Source organism: Thunnus maccoyii, chromosome 17, assembly GCF_910596095.1.
Source record: "Thunnus maccoyii chromosome 17, fThuMac1.1, whole genome shotgun sequence".
In the NCBI taxonomy this organism is placed as follows: Eukaryota; Metazoa; Chordata; class Actinopteri; order Scombriformes; family Scombridae; genus Thunnus; species Thunnus maccoyii.
In genome coordinates this window covers 16,962,997-16,984,925 of record NC_056549.1, presented here as the reverse complement: position 1 = coordinate 16,984,925, position 21,929 = coordinate 16,962,997, and the positions used below count along the sequence as shown (strand labels likewise).

Below are 21,929 nucleotides of genomic sequence, written 5' to 3'. Positions count from 1 at the left end.
TTAAAATGGCATCTACTTCTTCTCCCTCATTAAAAATTCCACAGTCTATGAATATGCAAATAGATTTCCTTTTAGAAGTTTAACTGTTGGACATACGATGTCTCCCACTTCACTATAAAGTCCATTCTCAGTGTTTATTCACTGGAGGTTTCAAGTTTCCACACCATACACACACTAAATTGAATATTTGACCAGGATTGGCTTCCAAACTAGTTGTGATGTCACAAATCATGCTCGTAGGCCCGCCCCTTAAAATTGGATTTTCAATGAGCTCAGAGAAACTTTCCACTTTCAGCAGATATATGTGAAAACAATATTCTAGTGTCAAACTCTGCACATACATCCCTCTGCACAGTGAAGCTCAAACATCTAACTTTAGGAACAAGAAGAAAAATATATTTTTGAGTGGAGAGGGAGACTTTAAACTGAACTCTGTAGTCAATATTTCCTTCCCTCATATCAGAATAGGTTGTTTGCCAAGGTAATTAACTGCCAGCATTGCTAATTCTACCTGAATTCGGGACCACAGGCCTTTTTCACAGCAGACATTTTGACTTATCATAGTGAGAAAAGCACTGATGTACTAATACCATTAACAATGGCTCTGGTGTATACAAGTGTCCCTGTAAATCATGACAGTGTGACAGTGAGTCAGCGTGCACAATACCAGGACCTGAAAGTGAAGCAGCTAAATGAAATTCAGCCTTCATTAGTTTTTTTATTTACACCTGTGCTTTTGCTACTGTGACATGTCAAAATGCTTTCTGTGAAAAAAGCCTATTCCCATTTTGTGTGCTGTATCTTAAGTGCCCTTCCCTCTTAAGATCAGTGTCCAAATGACCAAAAAGAAATATTTTCTGAATATATATTTGTGTTCTCCCCCTAAAGACAAAAAAACCCCAAGGTTTGAGAGAATCTGCCTGCGATATTTCTCCTGAGAAATATTATTTGTGGTGTTCACATCATTTTAAAAACTAAAACAGACAGTGTCCATGTTACTCTGGATGATCCGTGTAATGTGCTTTCAACAGTTTTCATTGGAAATATTTTCAAGCAGAGATTTACTCCCTGTGGAATCTGTTGACGGCCTGTGCTGAAGATTATCCAGAGTAATAGGGGCACTAAGGGTGAGTGAGAAAATGTGAGAAAACATATCTTGCTGGGGGTGTCATTTTGCCTTCATTTGATAATAATAGTGGAGAAAGAGGTGAGATGCAACTATAGTCCCCAGGCGGACTCAAATTACTGGGCAACTAAGGCATCAAAGTTTGCAATTTTTTAACCTAATTCAGACATGATGATTGTCAATGCCAATTCAACTGGTGCATAGTTAATGTTTTTGGGAGCAAGTACTTGTTTGGAATATTAATAAAGTATCTATCTAATTAGTTTAGGTTAAATTAATCAGCAGTTGGTTAATCTAACCTTCAGTTCCACCCTCATTTAATGGCTTGCAGCCCTTCATCCATCTTCTATCACTGACTATGGTGAAACCACAATGAGTTTTAATTTATATGGGCAGTGATGGGTCCTCTCTCAGGGAAGAGAGTAGTAAGTGGCAACTGGCAGAGACCAACTTTCACATCTGTAAAGAGAGGGAACAGTCAAGGGAAATGAGTGAGAAGAGATCCAGTGTTCTGTTTTTAAATATCAAGTATATTTGATCTTTGGTAGAATGTCTTATGTGTTCGGTATGAGGTGCTGTATCCCAAACACAAGCACTGCCAAGAAAGTAACCCAACCACTCAGAATCAAACAAAATACCCAGGAAGATTAGCATTTAGGCTAGCATTAACTTTGACCCCAGTGTCAGCTTTTGGCCTGTAAACCTTTGAGATGTCCAGTCAGGAATTATCATCTGCAGGACGTCTGCATTCATATGAATTCACTAGCATATTCACAAAAACAAGGATGAATGATGTGTGTAAAAAAATAAATCTCTAAGAGAGCTGTATTTGTTTATTTATTTTATTAATCACCTGAATTTTACAGTCTACAAACTTGTCATTGTTCTGAATGTACACAGTGTTTGTATAACATTTACAACACCGAAACAAAGCGTTCTGGTGGTCTTTCAGTGACATCCATAAGAGCTTTTTATATTGACGAGTGCTTATGAGACATGGCCAAAGAATATTTGATTGATTACTCATGTTCATCCAACAGATTGAGCAAAGATTGCTTAAGGTCAGATGTTGTTAGGAGTTCTTTTCCAGAAATGCTTTGCAGCATCGTACACACTGTTCGTACACCTTTTCAAAGTCTTCGTCACTTCCCTGAGGAACAAATGTAAAAAAAGAAAAAAAAAACAGAAATTAAAGCCAAGCACAGATACATGAATCACTACATACATTTTTTAACCTGTAGCAAAGACCTGAAATAAACTGCTGATATTCAATACAGCTGTAAGATACTTTATATCAAGTTTCATATTCTGTGATTTGATTTTAAAAGCTCAATAAAACGTCAGCTTCTTACTCAACCATTTAACTATTTTCGAATAATTGTTGAATTTCTCTGAAGCAAACATATCCCAGATGCCAACTGGCTTCAACAGTACACTTAGGGTGCGCTGAACCCCACAATAGCATTTCATGAGGGAGAAAGATAGGTTACTGCCAAAAGCAGCAATAGTACTTTTGAAATTCTGGCCTTGACAGTTGAAAGCAGTGAGTTTTTGCCGACACCCTTTTTTTATGGGAGAAAAAAAAAAAAACTTTCTTACCTCATGACTTAAAATTTTATTTTGTGATATGATATGAGATTGCAATCTGTCCCAAAACAGTGGCTCACAAGAAAAAACAGCAGTTGCGGGTCAGCAACCACCATGAAGAGAGGCCTCTCAATCAAATAAATACTGCCATTCAACGTTTTATTTAAAGACTTTTACCATGTAGTAACTGACACAACGCAACTATGGCTGCAGATAACAATTATTTCCATTAGTCTCCTGAATATTTTTTCAATTCATCCAGCAATTGTGAAGACTATAAAATGTGAAAAATACCTGACACAATTTCCTAGAGCTTAAAGTGACATATACTGTTTTCTGTAACAAACAGTCTTTTCTCCAAAGATATTCACCTTGCTATCATGTAAGACAACTAAATGTACCAATTTCTCACTTTAGGGACGGTGGAACCAGTCATCTTTAGGCATTTTTTGCTTATAAATGACTCAAACGTTTCATCGATTATCAAAATAACAACTAATTTCAGCTCTAAACACAAGGTTAGTCATGCAATACAAACATAGCAAAAAGAGTCAAAAGAAAACAACTGTTGGCACTAACCCTTATCTTTATCACCTCTTAAAAAAGGTGTTTTGGTGTTCCAGCCATGCTGGGTGTTCATCATTATATTCACACTTAACTGACAATAAAACTTGTGTCTCCATTTATCTTGACACATTGATAGTGACTGCCTGGCTCCTCTTTACTCACTTTGCTGTCATGCCATGTGGTTGCTGGCGAGGGACTACAATCCAGCACTGTTGCTTACATGATTCCAAAACCACATTGACTGCAGAGAGAATTTGTCCATCCCCCCTTTTGACTAACAGAGGTACACCAAGACACACTCATGCTGACCACCACACAAAGAAATGTGGTGTTCAAAGCCAGAATCTGAGACAAACTAATATAACTGACTACAGTCGTATAAACTGCGATCAACCACAACTTCTTCTTCCAGCCACATCACTAAGAATATGATGGCTGTTTTATCTTGCAATCCTAGTTCCACAAAATGTAATACAGCACCACAGAAAGGCATAAACACACAATAGTTAGGCCAACAGAACTGTAGCTGCAGATCCTCCACAAACACCACATAGGAAATGATTGCTTTTTGAGCTGCATGTCCATTTATTTAAATTAGTACTATAAAGTTTGAGCACCCTCAGTATTATGACAGTATTTTTGACAACTTCTCACTAATCAAACTTTCAAACCAAAATTCTCCCATTCCAATTCTCCCATTCTTGCCTTTGTCACTCATAACCCTGACATACATATCCAAATCACTCCTATAAAAAAGACAAAACAGCCATGTCCAATTTATTTGGCAGAACTTTCAAATGCAGAGAAAGCAAGAAAAAGAACAAAGAGGATGAGCGAGTCATGGAGCATGACAAGGCAAACCAATTTGAAACCAGAAAATACTTCTAATAGTGATGTCCAAGTAATTAAATTACATTTTAGGAAGGAACTGGCTGTACTGCCATTTCACTGCTATGGTCCACATGTTCAGTCCAAAATCGTGCTCTTTAAATAAATGACTTCACCTGTTTGATATTTCCTTTGTGTTTTCTTGTCTGTAAAGGCCTTTCTCATGATATATACTATCTGGAACAAGTGCACAGTGATTCAAGGATGAGTTGGAGGTAGCATTCTCTGTCATTTCTTTCATAATGCTTAGCTCAATCAGCTTCTTACTATGAGAAATTGGATTCTACGTAATGCTAAAGTTCATACAGTTTATTATTTCATACATGAGTTTTTCTGTATTTTTTGCTCTGCCTGTGTTCTTCTCACTGGTTTGAAGTGGTTAGGACTCATTTAGAAAACAGTGATGTCACAATTTTGGGATTGTTCACTTATACTGTCAGGCCATTGTGAATTAAGTCTGATCAACCCACACCCACACAGTCCTGTGACTATTTGAGTGTTCAGCTCTTTTTTTCCCCCCAAAACTTAAAGGGAACATATCATGCTTTTGTGATTTTCTCTTGTTTTATACTCCCTGCAAGTCAAAAACCAATGTTTCAACCTGCTCTGAACACTTCATTCGCAAAGTTACCTGTACTTCCAAAGCCTTTGTTGCTAAGTTACTAAATGTAAATGTGAAATGTGAAAGTTGTTGCTAAGGTTGTTCTCCATGTGTTGTTCACATTGTCCACTCGCATATTTCAGATCATATCCAGGCTCAAACATGTATGGATGTATTTGAGAAGTTTCCATTTCAAGTTAAGAACAAGAAAAAGAAGTGAAATCCAACTACTACTGTTTGTGTTCGTGGCCTCCTGAGCTGCTGGATGGGCAGCTTACAGAAGCTGGCCAATCAGAACAGAGTGGGCTCATCAGCAGGGGGGCCTTAAAGAGACAGGAGTCAAAACTGCCTGTTTCAGACACAGGCGGAACTGAGGGGCTGCATAAAGGGGCATTATAGGATAATTAAGGAGGTTTTTTTTTTAATGTAAATCATGCAAAGATATTCCATTGGAGCCCAGGATTAAAATATAGAATTGGAAATGTGCATGATACATCCCCTTTAAGATTTGTAAAACAAGCTTTCAGGTTCTTTACATTCAAACATACTTGAAACAAAAATTTTGGGTAACTTTTACGTTCCAACTGTTTTCAATAGTACAGATTATTTGATGATTAGCACTAGAAATTTTTCATTGTTTGGGTTGTCAGCATCGTTTTTAGGTGGCAACCATTGTAAAGTTGGTTACATAAGAAATGTTAAATTGCTTACCACTGACATGGTATACAATATGCACAGTAATTGTTTAGACAAATAAATTCATGCTGATGACATTCAATTCAAAGTGTCCAAAACAGCTTGATTTTTTTAGTGCACAAACCTTTTCAATCTAATAGATGGTCCTCCTGCTTCAGTAATGTTAAATATATTCATCGTACCTTCCCAACATGGGGATTAATAAGATCAAATAATGACCAATCATCTTTAATTATGCTTTAAAATACCCAGCATAAGAATTTATTTAAATACTTACGTAATACGGGTCTTTGATGATCAGCTGCTTCTGAGGGTCATATGAACCAAGAAGCTCGATCTTTGCTCGGTAATTTGTCACAGACTTTGCTTTCCTGTTCAAGTCACTGTCAGGACAAGAGAACACACACAAGTCTAAGAGCACAGAACAATAACCAGGACAAAAACACTTTTATGATTGTAACAAGAGATCTTTAAAGACATAGGAAAAAAAAGAATGGAATTTACGATAATGATTCATCTTTTACCCCATGATACTGACGTCTACACTTATATGAATAACTTCCTCTCAAAGCAACACGTTTAAACAATGACATAGTACAATTCTGGCAACGTTTCAAGACCCTGAATTTTTTTTTTTTTTTTTTTTACAAATTGACGAAAGTAAGATGTACTCTGTTAAAAGGAAATGAAACTTTTTTGCCTCGGACAAGGTCTCATTTTCTCAGTCTGGTCAGCTTAACATTTGTGGAGAAAAAAAAAATATGTGGGAGAGAAAGGGGAAAAAAACTGCCCAAAGAGCAAAGACGAGGCATCCAAAGAACTCAGTAAGCTGCTTACAGATCAGATCTGCCATAGGCATGTGATCTCAAAATGATCCCTAAACGTTCAAAGTAGCAAAAAATATCCCTCCCCCTGACCTTTGGAAAGAGCTTAAGAAAGGATATTGCTCATTAAAAGGAGGCATTCACCTACACGTTAGTTATAGCTCAATGTTACCGTGAATTTCATGTGTATGTGAAGGAGTAGCACTCACGAGAGACAGTTAGCAGCACAACCTAGTTTGACCCCTTTCAAGGCAAATGTTTTTCTTTTATCCAAGGCAACCATTAACGGTTGACACCAGTGTTTCCAGTGACTGTGTATTCAACTGCGATCCACGTTCACGTAGGAAATAAACACTACTGCTGTGGGTGGACATAACTGTACCTCAAATTGCTCTCATCCATGCAGAGAATGAACTCATAGCTCATGAAATCTTCCTTGGTCACCTGAATGTAGGGGAGAAATGCAGGACAAAACAAATATTACTTTTGGCTCTGCGTGGAAACACAGTCCGGCCTGCATAGAGGGTTCCATCACATGCAGTGAAATCAATCATTTCCAAAAAACAACAAAGACAGTCACACATTTAAAGTTAAAATCCATAAGAGCTGTTTTGAGTTACTGCTAATGCGAACCAAATAGTTCTGACTGCTGCTAGCTCACATCAAAAGCCTTCAACTGCTGAATATAAGACATGCATTTGTCACTGAGGTGAGTGCTGACTGTGATTGCTCATCAAAATTCTCTCTCTAAAAGAAGAAAACTCATTTTCGGCATTTTTTTATCATTAGCAGACCATTTTAAATTTTTGCAAGGGACTAATGGAACAAGAAGGAGCAGCCACAGTGAGAGGTTGGACGGAGAGCTGCAAGCAAGAGGCTACAAGCCTCCCACTCATCAGCAAGGTAACCGACTTAACTGAGCCCCTCTGATGGGTGGAAAACTACTTGTGCTGTGCACAGCATGACTGACTTCTTTCACAACAACAAAACAAGAGCAGTAGTAGCTGCTCCAGTGTTTGCTGTAGTATTAAAACACACTTTCTGATACCACCAGTAACCACAGGTGTCCCCAAATCAACCGCCAGCACTGAAATCTTTTACAACTTCAAAATGATTCTGGACTCATAGAGAACTGGGTTATGAAAAGGATCTAAGCTGCACATCTGTAAGTATGTGGAGGGGTGTTGTGCAAAGTGTTCACTGTGCTCGGTGATGATTTAATGGAACAAGCAGCAATAAAAAACAGGCAGCACCCTGAATAGTTTTGAAGGATTTTGAGAGTCAATTTATAGGAATGCCGGGGAGGAGGCGAGGGCAGCAGGAGACAAATGAGAGATGAGAGGAACAAAAGAACAAGACAGGCAAGCATGCATGAAACTCCAGATGTTGAGACACATTCAATCACAGACACAGCCATTCTCATTCATGTAACAGTAGAGGAGTAAACAGATGTTTGTTATGACTTTTTGTATCCATGTTTAAAGTCGGTTGCCAGTTTATTACGTACACATAGCTGAAACTAATGCAGTCTGATACAACTGTCCTGCAATTAATCCCATCTTCATAAGTTATCATGCTTTTTATTTGAGACTGTTAGAGAGGCGTTGACTCAATTTTATGGTCGTTTTGGGGGCTGTAGTGCATTGTGTTGAATATATAGTCTTTCTGATATATATTTTATCTACTCATTGATATAAATGGGGTGTACAAGATAAAAGAAACACCTCCCAGTATAACACAATACAAGTCAAACAGCACCACAAACTATAGCCATCAAAAATGGTCTTCAAAACATTCAAATCTTCATGAAGGTAGAATTTATTGCAGGTGTACCTCAGAAACCATCAACTGAGTGCATATTCCCAGAGTACCTGGCTATAACCACTACTGTCCGATGGCTGCATTTTCCAACACTCTCACACCCTTCCTCTCACACAGAGTGGTAATCTGTGGCGGTGATAATCACTGTGGCTGTTGATCTCACTGCCCCTGTCTACTTTTCGTTCTCACACTCCAACTGAAACAGTGGTAATCCCCCCATCAAAAAACACCTGCTGCCAGCCCCCTCACAAGGCGATGGAGACCGCAGATTGATATCTGAAATATCTGGCAGAGAGCAAGCTGGGAGTTACTGTACATGACAGTGAGAGACACATATAGCGTAGTTCAAGTTCAGCAAGTTCAAAGTGGGATGATATTATAATGATACTGTAACACTGTGTGAAAATAGTCAATAATAGGCCTTGTTAACACTAATGATTAAATTAACAATAGCCCAAAGTGAAAGCATAGATTGTGTCAGTTTGAAACGTTTAAACAGTGTAGAATTAAAATATTCTTAATATCTTATTTTCACTTCTTTTGGTCAAAGTGATGGGAAAGGTATTTATCTCAGCTTGTAAAACTTATCTGTCCTGTATCAAATCTCAAATGATGACAGGTGAAATTGATGTGATTACAGCAGGATGATGGTATTTTGGCTAGAAGCACCGCTCATTCCTCAAATGTTGACTCAACGATAATAAATTGATGAGTATCAAATCTAGATCTCAGCTCTCTTCAATCTAAAGTCCAGTTGACAATTTCTGATAAGGCATTGAACACGCCACATAATTTGTTATGGATCATATCGGAGCATGTTTGCTTTATTTAACAAACGTGTTTGTTTATGTGGGGTACAGCGGTACTGTCAGCAGCAGAAGTTCAGCAAAGTTCACTCAGTAAAAGAATTGGGGGACGGAGAGTAAATAATAGAGGGTGGGAGCAAAAGCCAGTGATGGCACTGAAAAGGGTGATAGAGGAAAAGAGGAAAAATCAAAAGCTTGTCAAAGCTAGTTGTGCAGATTTGGCTGGGTTTAAGCCAAGGACTGAGCCTCCCCATCCCCACTTTGAGGAGATTAGACTGAACGGGTTTGCAAAGAGACAAACCAACGAGACAGGAGATCTCACGCACAGGGTGAAAATCCGGAGTTGTTTCCCCTCACAGGGAAAGATATCTAGCGAAGAGTGTTTTAAGGGCACCGGGGAGTAGGAGTTGCACTGAGGATAAGCCAGCATAGTGTAAACCCTGAAGGCCCTACATGGACAAACATCTTGGTGTAATTTCAGGCCTGTTTCAGGATTTGAAACACATGCTGCAAGGTGATACGATGATTGCTAGATTAGTTTCATCAATATTTCATACATGCCACGGGTACCATCATTTTGCACAGCAGAATAGACACAAGCCTGGCAAACAGGCTCTTACTCACTTTCACAGACATTCAAACACACCTTCAATATACGATAGTTCAAGATAAAATTAATTAAGATTAATTTCCATGTATTTCATCCTCAGTGTATTTAGAAAAAAAAATCAGGGTTAAATGTAGACATAAAAAGTAGAGCACCATTAGCAATAAAAACACATTAGCACATAAACTGGAGGCACACACATTTGGCATTTGAGTGGCTTGCCACCTTTCTTCCTTGATTTTACATGCTTAATTAAAAACTCAAGTCAAGCTGAAATGTGGAGGGCTGTTGTTGGTCTATCACTGGTCTTATTGCAGTTTAGATTTTAAGACAAAGTTTAAACCTGTGTTGTCTGGAACAAGTCATGTGGTCCCTTAAACCCCCATTGTTGTGTCCTCAGAAGCTAAACCCAGCTGCTGTGTAATGTAGAGTTCAGCTAACTGTCACAAGAGGTCACTGTATCCGAGGTCTATGATATACCTGCTGTACATATTGTTTAACTGACGTTAAAGGCCACAGTGTGAAGTATAGGTCTGTTTAAAGGGACATCTGTACTGATAATACTTTGATATGAGATATACAGCAAGTTAAAATATTTCACCATATTTGAAATTATAAAGGCAACTCTCGTAAATGTGTGTGAACCAAATTTAATATTGTGTAAGTACATTCAAATTTGTCACATCTGTCAACTCATTTTGAAAGCCAGATTAAGGGCTGATATACACCGAGATATATATATATACATACATACATACAAACACACACACACACATACTAATATACACTGATCAGCCAAAACATTAAAACCACTGAGAGATGAAATGAATAACATTGATCTTGTTACAATGGCACCTGTCAATGGGTGGGATATATTAGGCAGCAAGTGTAAGGATCTGAGCGACTTTGACAAGAGCCAAATTGTGATGGCTAGACAACTGGGTCAGAGCATCTCTGAAATGGCAGGTTTTGTGGGGTGTTCCCAGTATGCAGTGGTCACTAAGTACCAGAAATGGGCCAAGGAAGGACAACCGGTGAACTGGAAACAGGGTCATGGACGCCCAAGGCTAACTGATGCGCATTGGGAGCAAAGGCTAGCTGGTCCAATCCCACAGAAGAGCTACTGTAGCACAAACTGCTGAAAAACTTAGTGCTGGCTATGATAGGTGTCAGAAAACACAGTGCATCACAGTTTGGTGTGTATGGGGCTGCATAGCTGCAGACCAGTGAATGTCCATGCTGACCCCTGTCCAATGTCCAAAGCACCTACAATGGGCATGTGAGCATCAGAACTGGACTATGGAGCAATGGAAGAAGGTGGCCTGGTCTGATGAATCATGTTTTCTTTTACATCATGTGGACGGCCGGGTGTGTGTGCATCATTTATCGGGGGAAGAGATGGCACCAGGATGCACTATGAGAAGAAGGCAAGCTGAGGGATGCTCTGAGCAATGTTCTGTTGGGAAACCTTGGGTCCTGGCATTCATGTGAATGTTACTTTGACATGTACCACCTACCTAAACACTGTTACACTTCAAGCACAACCCTTCATGGCAACAGTATTCTGTGATGGCAGGGGCCATCTGCAAAAATTGTTCAGGAATGGTTTGAGGAACACGACAAAGAGTTCAAGGTGTTGAAGCACCTGTGGGACGTGCTGTAAAAACAAGTCCAACCCATGGAGGCCCTACCTCACGACTAACAGGACTCAAAGGATCTGCTGCTAACATCTTAGCTCCAGATACCACAGGACGCCTTCAGAGGTCTTGGGGAGTCCATACCTCAACGGGTCAGAGCTATTTTTGGTGGTACGAGGGGGATCTACACAATATTAGGCTGGTGGTTTTAATGTCGTGGCTGATAGGTGTAAGGTTACTGAGGCAAATCACCTAAAGCTATAAATAACAGTAAAAAAAAAACTAAAACAGTCTTAAAACACCAAGTAAAGATCATTTATTTATTGCAAGTTCCGCTGCAGATTTATGGAGGCTAAAGAATTTTAATGAAATATAAATCAAGAATTTAAAGTTCTATATATAATTTCATTGTTAAATTGCATTTGCTGTTAAATTGTATAACACTAGATCCATTTCATATTAGACTAACACCAATTTTTATTTGTGTAATGTATAGGTACCTTAAAATGATATAACATGTAATGGTATTATCTGACTTAACACTTAACACTGAGTTCTTCTAAACTATCATCTGATTCTGGTCCCTTTCTACAGTGTTCGTTTTTACATTCTGGGTTTGAAAGCATTTTTTGAAGTTGCGGTAGGTGCATGATCACGCTAAAATGGAGTGTTAAGTTGCTCTTTTTGAACAAAATGAATATTTTACACTAATATTCCATTCTACCATTTGCAGGGGATGACAAGAAAACAGATCATACAGTATATCACTACACACCTGTAGTACTTGTAGTATTTGGCATTCCTCTCAATCATAAATGCGGCAGCAGCAGCTAGTCATATGCTAAGTGACAGACCAACAGCCCCTAGGTGTTTAGCAGGCATCATCTTACCAATGTCACACTCATTCATACACACTAACAGAAATGAAGTGAGAGGAGCCACGGGACATCTGTTTGTACCTGTTGGGCCCTATGGCTCGTCTCAATGCCATGCTTCTTTAGGCAGGCCAAACCGCGGCTGTCCGGTAATCTGCCTACATTCCAGTCGGACGTGGCACCACTGTCTATGACCCACTGCAACAACAGAGAACAAAAAAGGGGGCGCTAGCTACTGCTACGAAAGGTGTAGAGGAGGGTGATCGTACCTGCCTGGCCACATGCCTCATGGGCACGTCATGCTTCCTCATGCAGGCTTGACCGCGGTGGTCTGGAGGGTTTCCTATCTCATAGGTGGAGGTGGCAGCACTGTCTATCCTCCACTGGGCAGAGCAGAGTACGGGGAACAATAACACAGCAAAAATGACTCATATACAGACATGTGGTAGGTGGTACAGCATTTGCAAGATGGTGTACTCTTGCATACAGAATTAAAAATAAGACTCAACAGGTGGAATTTAGGACAAATTAAACTATTTTACTGCATCTTATATCTTTTCATTTTCAGCTATAGAGGGTGGATTTCCCTCATACATCATATCATCAACCATTACTTCATATTAAGTATTGTATTAATATTCAATATACAGGTATTGAGTCAAAATAAATCTCTACATTTATTTAGTAATTATCACCTGACTCCAGCCACCAATAACTAATTCTGTTAATAATAATACTGTTAATCAGTAGAATTATGCTTTCAAATAATGCAGCAGTAATGTACCATACATGTGAAGTGTACAATAACAATGTAGAAAGACATTTAAAACATATCATCTAGGTGCTTGTGAGTTCTTGATACCTTTTTTTCTGTGTCAAGTAACACTGGGACAGTATTAATAATGTTTTTAAAGCTGATCGTACCTGGTCAACACTTATGATCAGTTATTTATACATATATACACACACATATATATATATACATATATATATATGATGTGTTGGTGTCTCTCTAGTGTTCAGTATTCATCATACTGACTGTTTCTGACTTCACTGTTCTTACTGTCCAGTGGACTTACATGGTTTAGTACATCTGCACACTCCCAGAAAACAAAATATTGCACACAGAGGTGAAACTGCAAAAAATCATGTTGTAAGTAGTAGTACAGTAATAGAAAAAATACAATGAATAAAAAGAATACAAAATATAGTCTGCCTTGAGCTCCATGTTGAGCTCTAATACAGTATTTTTTTGGTTTATTTTATGAATCTATGATGATCAATACTTGCCTAGATTTAGCAAAACTGTTTGTATAATAACTACAACACAATTATAGATTAGAGCCTAAAAAGTCTCACTCAAGAGTCTCAGGCATTATCAAGAAAATGAGGTGTAGTGCTGATAAACTGAAGCTAGAAAAAATAACGTAAACTGGAAAAACTGTCTTATTGGCCTGTATGATATATATGACATCATTACCTTATCAGCAACGCCATCATCAGTTGCCATCTTCCTGAAGACTGCTTCAGCGATGGGGGATCTGCAAATATTCCCTGTTCAAAACCATAAACAATGATACATTTGAGCATGTTTTTTTTTTTAAAATCAATTAATCAATAAATACAAAGGCTGTCGATTTCTTCCCGTGGAGCCGACACACAAACTATTTTGGTTCGGTAATTTTCTGCTGTCAGTCAGCCAGCTGAGTGTGGATGAACTGTTGTGCTCACATGAGACAATTTTTTTTCCCGCTCATGATAAAGTGTGAGAGGAATAGAAGTGACTCATCACTCTGGATTCCACTATATTTCTCTTTAGGTTGTGGCCCTCACAATGCTCATCCATGAATTTGGGGGCAGAGCTTCTGAAGGAGCACAAAGGGAGGGGTGTATTTGTTTGGGTGTTTAGTTCAAATATACACAATCTTTCTACCGAATGACTGACTCTACTTTTAATGGTTAATTTTTAGGACATTTTACAGACTCTATGGTGCACCTTGGTACAAATTATAAGAGACAACTTTGTGTTAAGTTGGTTTAGTTGGTAATTTTCTTACACTGACAGAAAATACTTAGTGTGTGTTTGCAGTGTGTGGTTTTATGTGATAAACTACATATAAGCATATTAGGTTGTTTATCAAAAACTCTTAATAACGAGCACATTTCCAGTCATACCAAATTACATAACACTTTCAAGGAAACGTCCTAAGAATTTCCAGTTATACAGCAGCTACTTTTAGAAAATTATTGAAAAAACCTAATATACTAATATTAGATTTAGCACACAATACTACACACTGAAAACTTAGCTTTTTCTGTCAGTTAAAGAATTGTCAAGGGCCTCACTTGTTACTCATTCAGAAGTCAGGACTTGAGTGTACTGAGACAACTCAAACACTACAACTTCCCAGCACTAGTCAACACAAATCCCACTGTTATATCTGGCCAATTATTGCTGCTGTGTTTACAAATGACTCTCACGTCAATTGCAACTTTAGAAAACAACGCTGAAGTTATCTTATGATTCAGGGTTATAAGGGAAACATGAATAATGATATTAAATGGCTGATTCTCTGTTTTTTCTCCACTTACACTTGTGAAAACGTGTTATACTTTGTAGCAAAAGCCTTAATGCTATTTAAACCCACTTTCAGATTTGTGAAACCTTTATTCTATTTATGAAAACTGAAAAACGGGGTGATTTCACTGATATTTCTCCATCCAGACCACATTAGACCAGGTCCAGATCAAAAACCACTGTATTTAGACCTGTCAAATCTGGACTAGATTACCAAGGAGACTCAAGAGACACATTAAACTCATTAAAACACACTATCAGATTTGTGAAACCTTTATTCTATTTGTGAAAAATGAAAAAAAAATTTCACTGCTTTTTTCCCCATCCAGACCACATTAGACATTGTCAGGTTTCACAAATCTGAAACTGTGCTTTAATAACTCTCTGAGGTTTTTGATCTGGACCTGGTCTAATGTGGTCTAGATGAAAAAAATATCAACCCTTTTTTAGTTTTCATAAGCAAAATAAAGGTTCCACAAATCTGAAAGTGGGTTTAAACTTCTTTTTCATAAGTGTAAGTGGTGAAAAAACAGAGACTCAGTCGCTTAATGTCAATATTTATGTTACCCTTAACCCTGAATCAGAAGCTGTTAGGAAACTAGGTCGGTTATGACTCTCACAAACTCCCTGCTGCTTTGGACTTGACAGCACTGACTTGTACAACCCAGTTATAGGCTTTGGCAGGATCTGTGTGGCTATAAAGGTCAAAACGCGATCAGATATAATGAATTTCCTGGTTGCTGTCACCAAACTCCTCGCTAACATGAGTCAGGGTAACATTACTCAGCATTTCTACCTAACACGATGTGATGGATTCAGTTTAAATTGGATACAAACTGTGCATTAACGTATTAGTTAATTACCAGCACATTAAAGTGGCTGATGGTTAAGTTTAGTTTAACTCATTCATTTGACTGACACTGTAAGCGAAAACCATTTTAACTAGCGCGCTTAGATACATCTAACAACGCCAAAATAAATGACTGCAGTACAGTAAATTGATGCACTGACAGTATGTGTTGTTTTTTGTAATACATGAGCGCGGTTTAGATTAAATTACAGCTCTTACCCAGACAAACAAATAAAACGGACTTCGAACCAGGGGCCGCCATGTTGTTCTGATGCATCCGGTATGCCACATTTTTTTCCTAGGATGACGAAATCATGGCCGTCTCTACTCTGCCTCTGATTGGCCGACCCTGATATTCTTATCCTAGCCCTGACCAATGGCACTCCTCATGCCTAAACCTAACCAGACCAACCAACGAAGGCAACGAGTTCTAGCCAATCAGAGGCAGAGTAGGGCGGGTCATGACTTCGCCATCCTAGGACAAAAAATTTGGCGTCCTAGCATGACGCAGGATGCAGGTAGTGTCCTTCTTCTTCCTCTTGTTTTACGGTGGTTGGCAACTAGCTTATTGATGCATTACTGCCACGTTCTGCTCCGGAGTATGGGTCAGACAATAGACTTGAAATAAATCCCCGCAAAACACACACACACACCCTAAACTACAGTTTATCCTCCAGACTTTACAACCTAGTCCTACAATAAAATCCCTATCCTAGTCAGCCACTATGGATGTGCAGAGTATTTGTATTTGTATTTATATTTGTTGAAGCAACAAAATAATTGATATTTGTATTAGAGTAAAAGTGGAAATAGGCGTAAAAATATAGTTTGTTTTTATCACGCTTTTAATTTTAGGATATTAAAGTGTTGAAATACGTGTTTATGAAGGAGGTCCCCACACCAGGACTCCCAGAGTCTCCCAGATCATAGACGACTGCGCTGACTAGTGGGTGCATCGCTGGTTTGCAGACAGACCTCTACTTATTTATACACCCATAATACAGAGACAGCACAGTGTGTAACATGTAGAGAAGAACTTCAAAGGTGATTCTTGCTTTGCCCTTTTCATTTACTGCCTATCTTTTACAACCTAACTTTTTGGAAAGGAGAAGTGGAACAACAGGTTATAGAAGGTCCTGTGGGAACACTTCGCGCATGTCACTAGCTCAGCTTTATCTCTGGGGAACACCCCCAACTCCGGGAGTGATGTCCAAATAAGGAAATGTGCATCATGCAGCAGGTGGATCTGACTCCCCTCATTGAGACCTGCTGATAGACGTAACAGTGGAGCAGAGGAGAGAGACTGAGACAGCAATGTAACCGACCTGTGTGCTGGTATTTGACAAGGTTTTTTTTTTCTTCCCGAAAACATTTTTAAAATATTTGTACGAACTAAATGTTCGTAAAAAAAAAACACTATTTGTGTCTTGCCGAATAACGTCTTTGTATTAAGGCACACCCCTATCAGCCACCAAATAGTGCCCTATTCCTGCTTATCTATCATATCCTATAAAAAATTCCCGTATCCCTTAAGAAAGATAACAGTTACCTGACCTATGCTCTCTCACCAATGCTTAGTAATCCTTTTAATGTGAATTCATGCACACCTAATTCCCTCAGATTATTCCTCATCATCTCTCTCTCTCTGTATCTCATACCCCCTACAACTCAGAACTACGTGCTCCACTGACTCCTCTTCCTGACATCCCTCACACAAGCCTGTCTGGTGTTTCCCTATTATTTTCAGTGTTTTATTTAGTGCACAGTGCTCCAACCTTAACCTTATCAACACAATTTCCTCTCTCATGTGCTCACTACAAAGTTACCCTTGTAACTTTGACATTCTTTTGAATTTGATATAGATGTCTCCCTTTCCCCTCCCCCCTCCCCACACATGTATCCTCTGCTTCACTGATACTAATTTGTATTTCTATATATCCTTTCTTTTCTTTGCAAACTCATCCACCCTCTCATTCCCTTCCCCCCTATATGCACTGGAACCCACAGAAATTTTACCTGACCTCCCTGATTTGCTAATCTTGTAACTGACTGAAGGACTTCATATAGCACATCTTGACGGCTGTTTGAACAGAAAGATCTTAAACTTGCAAGGGGTGAGGCTGAAACTGATATCTTATCTTGTCTAGTTTCTTCCATCCATCATAGTGCATCCAACACTGCCAACATCTCCACTGTGTAAACCCCTAACTTAATGGATGCTCTTCTGTTGATTCCAATTCCTTTTGCTGGTATTCCCAACCCAAATCCTGTCACTCCTGTCTCAAGTTTTTCAGCACCATCCATATAAATCTGTATAAAATCACTATACTCTTTCATTACATGACAGTTGAATGCACTTACCAAATCAACATTCAGCATTTTATCTTTTTGTTTCCTTTTCACCTCTAACAAATACCACTCTATATCAGGCCACCCATGCATTCATGGAGCCACCACTGGAAAAACTACTGAAAGGCTTATCCTCAGATCAAACACTTCAAATTCTTTTGCAATGTCATTCCCTACCCGACTAAAATTATCCCTCTGACACCTCCCATTCTCCCAGCACTCCTGCAACACTCCTTTTGTGGGCTGAGAATCATTGTGTCCCTGCAAATTATTCCAGTAATTTGCCATCAGTTGCATCCTTCTTAAATCCAAAGGCATTTCTCCCATATCTGCCTGTAGGGCAGGTACTGGTTTTAAAAGTCTTACTGCACACTCTCAATGTCTGTGCCTGAATCACATCCAATATCCTTATAAGAGACCTGCTGATCTATACGCCATGCTGCCATAATCCAACACAGATCTTATCAAGGCCACATATACATACATTCTTTTCAATGATGAGCAACTTGTTCCCCGTTCCCTCCCAGTCAAGCATCTCATTTATTACTTTTTTTTGCATTTTTCTTCTATTCTCCTGATATTTCTACTGAGAAACTACAAACCCAGTCATAACCCCTCTCTACCACCTCATCAATTGCTCTTTGTACTTTCCTCATTCCATATTCAATGTCCCTTCCTCTTTTCTACAAGGCCCCATCATCCACAAACAGTGACCTACCTATATCTACTGGTACCGTGAGAAAACATCATCGATCATAATGATGAAGAGTAGCAGGCTTATCATACTGCCTTGAGGTATGCCAACCATGTACTGATTTGACAAGTCTGACCCAATCCATATTTTTCTTCCAAACAGAAAATCCTTTATTCTTGTGCAGCTTAATTAACAACCCTTCTTTCCACATCATGTCATAAGCTTTTTCCATGTCACTTCCATTACTGACTCTTTATTTGCCTGGGCTCTTCTTATTTCAGTCTCTAGCCTTGTCATTCAGTCCATGTTATTCCTTCCCCCTCCTTTCCTAAAACCACTCTGATAACTTACCAGCTCTCCTCTCTTCTCAAGCTCATATGATAACCGTTCTGTTGTCATACTTTCCATTACCTTGCATTTATTTGATGTTAGTGCTATTGGCCTGTAACTAGCAGGTTTAGACAGATCTTTGCCAGGTGTTCTTATCAGAATCACTACTGCTTCTTTCCATGCGCTTGGTAATTTTCCCTCCTCCCACACTCTGTTATAAAGGTGCAGCAACTTCAAGAATGCTCCTTCCCCTAGATGCTTTAGCATAACATAGTATATCTGATTGTTCCCTGGAGAGGTTGGTCTTGATTTATTTATTGCTCTCACCATCTCAGCCAAAGTAAATGGTTCATCAATTATATCATCTGTTTCTTCTCTCCTGTCTAACACACCTGCGTGCTGACTCATTATTTCCCTTCTCCTTCTCCCTATTTCTGACAAATTTTCTGGACTATTTGTCTTTGTGAATGACTTGGCTGTGATCTGCTGTTTCCTTCTCAGATGTCATAACTGGATATTCTCATTCCCTCCTGTGTCCTCCCATCCTCTTTATCATTCCCCGTACCTCTCCCACATGTGTTGTTCTTCCTATTTTGTCGCAAATATTTCTCAAACTTGCCCTCTTAGCTTGACGCACTATTCTTCTCACCACTGCCTGTGTCTTTTTATACAGAATCAAATGCTGCATGTTGTGGGTTCTTTGAACTTGTCTGAATGCTCTATTCTAGTTTTCTATTCATCCTGTTTTCAATACTGGGTATAGATCCATCTGCTGCCATAATAATTGCTGAGGGTACCTGATTGTTTATTTCATCTATATCTCCAGAAATGTCAGTCCTTGTCATTGTTTCCTCACTCAATTTCTGGAATTTATCCCACTTAGGGATTCCACCACCTGGTCTTACTTCTTCTCTTTCTCCCACCAAACATGAAACCGGGTAGTGAGCGCTGCCTACTGTTGTAGCTTCCCAGTTACAAACTCCAGCCAAGGGATCAGACATTAAAGTAATGTCTAATATTGATTCAGTACCTATTGTTGTTTACTCTCTCTCCTCTACTATCATTCATACAGACCAAATCCCTATCATCCATCAAATCTTCAATTACCTTTCCATTTGAGTCTGTATGTAAATCTACCCACATTGTACTGTGAGCACTGAAATTTGCACATCATACTACTGTATGTCTGTTATGTCCTTGTATCCTTAGGCTATCCAAATCCAACAATTTGCATGGATTGTCTTAGTTTATTGTAACCACCTCCTCCCCTCTTTTCCACACTTCCACCACTTTGTATTCCTGATCATCTCTCTTTTCCAGTACCCTGTATGTAATATTTTGTTTGTTGAATGTAGCACAACCTCCTCCTTCCCCATGATTTCTGTCTTTCCTTATCACTGTATATCCATGCACCACAGAGTCTAAAGTTGGTTTTAAACAGGTTTCCTGAACACATACTACATCCAGTTTTACAGTCATTTCTTTAATGAAAGAAATTAAATTAAGCTCCTAGCATTTAATTGTAAGAGAATTACCATAATTAGTATTAACCAACACATGGTCCTTCCTGGCTTGACTGGTTGGTGAGGTTTTCCCTCACTTCTTCCCATGTCAGTCCCACTAATCCTTCATGACTCACTGCTGCTTTGACAACCAGCTGAATTTGATCATTTTTTGACTTTAGTTCAGCCATACTGTTAATCACTCCTGCAATGAATGTTACTGAAGGCCTTTTGTCCACATAAATCCTGTCATTTGTTCTTTGTTGTAGCTCTTAAACCCTCATTGATCCTTGTTAATTAGTAGCATTGTTCTGTTCTCTTGACACTATTACAGCTTCTGCATAAGTGATCCTTCTTTCCACTATTCTCGCGTCTCATAACCTCACACCCTCCATATGCCACATTCTGGGCTCCTCCACAGTTACAGCATTTTGGTTGCACCACTGTTCCAAACTTTCCATACTTGTGGTCGCCCCCACATCTACCACATCTCCTCTGCTCTTTACAGTTTTTGGCTGTGTGTCCAAACCCATGACAATTAAAGCACCTTAATGGCTTTGGTAAATACACTCTCACTGGGTAACTCATAAAACCCAGGAATACTTTCTTTGCCACGCTCTCTCCTTCAAATTCAATGAACACATGCTCTTTTTGTTGTTTTCAGTCTTTGTGCATTCATTATTTTTCCTCCTTTGAAATTCCTCTTTAGTTCCTCCATTACAACACTCATTGGCAACCCTGTGATCACTCCTTTACATCCACCACCATTTCGAGCTCCCACCCTTTTTTCCTATCTCTTTTAGTTTGAGTGCTTTCTCAAGTTGTTCTTCATTTGCACATCTCACCAATAGTTAGCAATCATTACCTTGGCATATATTATCCCCCCTATCTCACTTGCCAGATTTGTTGTTAGCATAAACAAGTTGACTTTCATGTTTTAAGCCTTTTCATTAAACCTTATTATGACAATACATTTCTCAGGTCTCTCCCTCAGAACTTGCTCATGCCCTTCTTCCTCACTTTCAGATAAGATCATAATTGTTATTTCTTATTCCTTTATTCCCTTCTACTTGTTTGCCTCGATTTTCATTCTTCCATCCCCTCATTTTCCACTCGTCTCTTAATCTCTCCCTTCATCATAATCCATTTCTGCCCAACTGCCTACCTCTGATCTATTCATGGAGCAGTTGTGCTCAACTGCCACCAAGAAAGTATCCTCAACTTGCCATCTCTCTTCTCCTTCCTCCTCCCACCCAGATGGATCCAGGTGTTGGTCAACTAGTGCCTGAAAAAAAAAGCTTAAAGATCCCCTCCAGACCATAGACTGTATAAACAGATTATATATTTTTTTCAAGATGTATGTAAAATACTCCACTTTGAATAATCATTTTTGTCTGATATGCATTAAAGTTTCAATTATATTGATAAAATCCTTAAAATTATATCTATTTCTTCTCCCTTATTAAAAATACCAGAATCTATAAATATGTAAAAAAATATTTCATTTCAGAAGTTTAACTGTTGGACACAAGATGTCTATTACCTCACTGTCTCTAGCTGCTATTCTCCACCAGTCTACCAGAGACCCTTG

The 21,929-nt window shown here is 38.9% G+C and overlaps 1 protein-coding gene across 2 annotated transcripts; it reads right to left on the bottom strand.

Annotated features, from left to right (window-relative positions):
• Positions 1–1,950: 1,950 nt before the first annotated feature.
• On the bottom strand, positions 1,951–15,791 carry acp1 (acid phosphatase 1). 2 transcript variants are annotated; one of them, XM_042391055.1, is made up of 6 exons: positions 15,683–15,791; positions 13,516–13,589; positions 12,305–12,418; positions 6,672–6,733; positions 5,743–5,848; positions 1,951–2,276 (listed from the first exon to the last, which is right to left on the bottom strand). In XM_042391055.1, exons 1-6 carry the CDS (start codon positions 15,738–15,740, stop codon positions 2,199–2,201), a joined length of 492 nt encoding a protein of 163 aa, XP_042246989.1. In that variant the 5' UTR covers positions 15,741–15,791; the 3' UTR covers positions 1,951–2,198. The 2 variants fall into 2 exon arrangements, with proteins under 2 accessions (XP_042246989.1, XP_042246990.1); XM_042391056.1 differs by lacking the exon at positions 12,305–12,418 and adding an exon at positions 12,120–12,233.
• Positions 15,792–21,929: the final 6,138 nt, after the last annotated feature.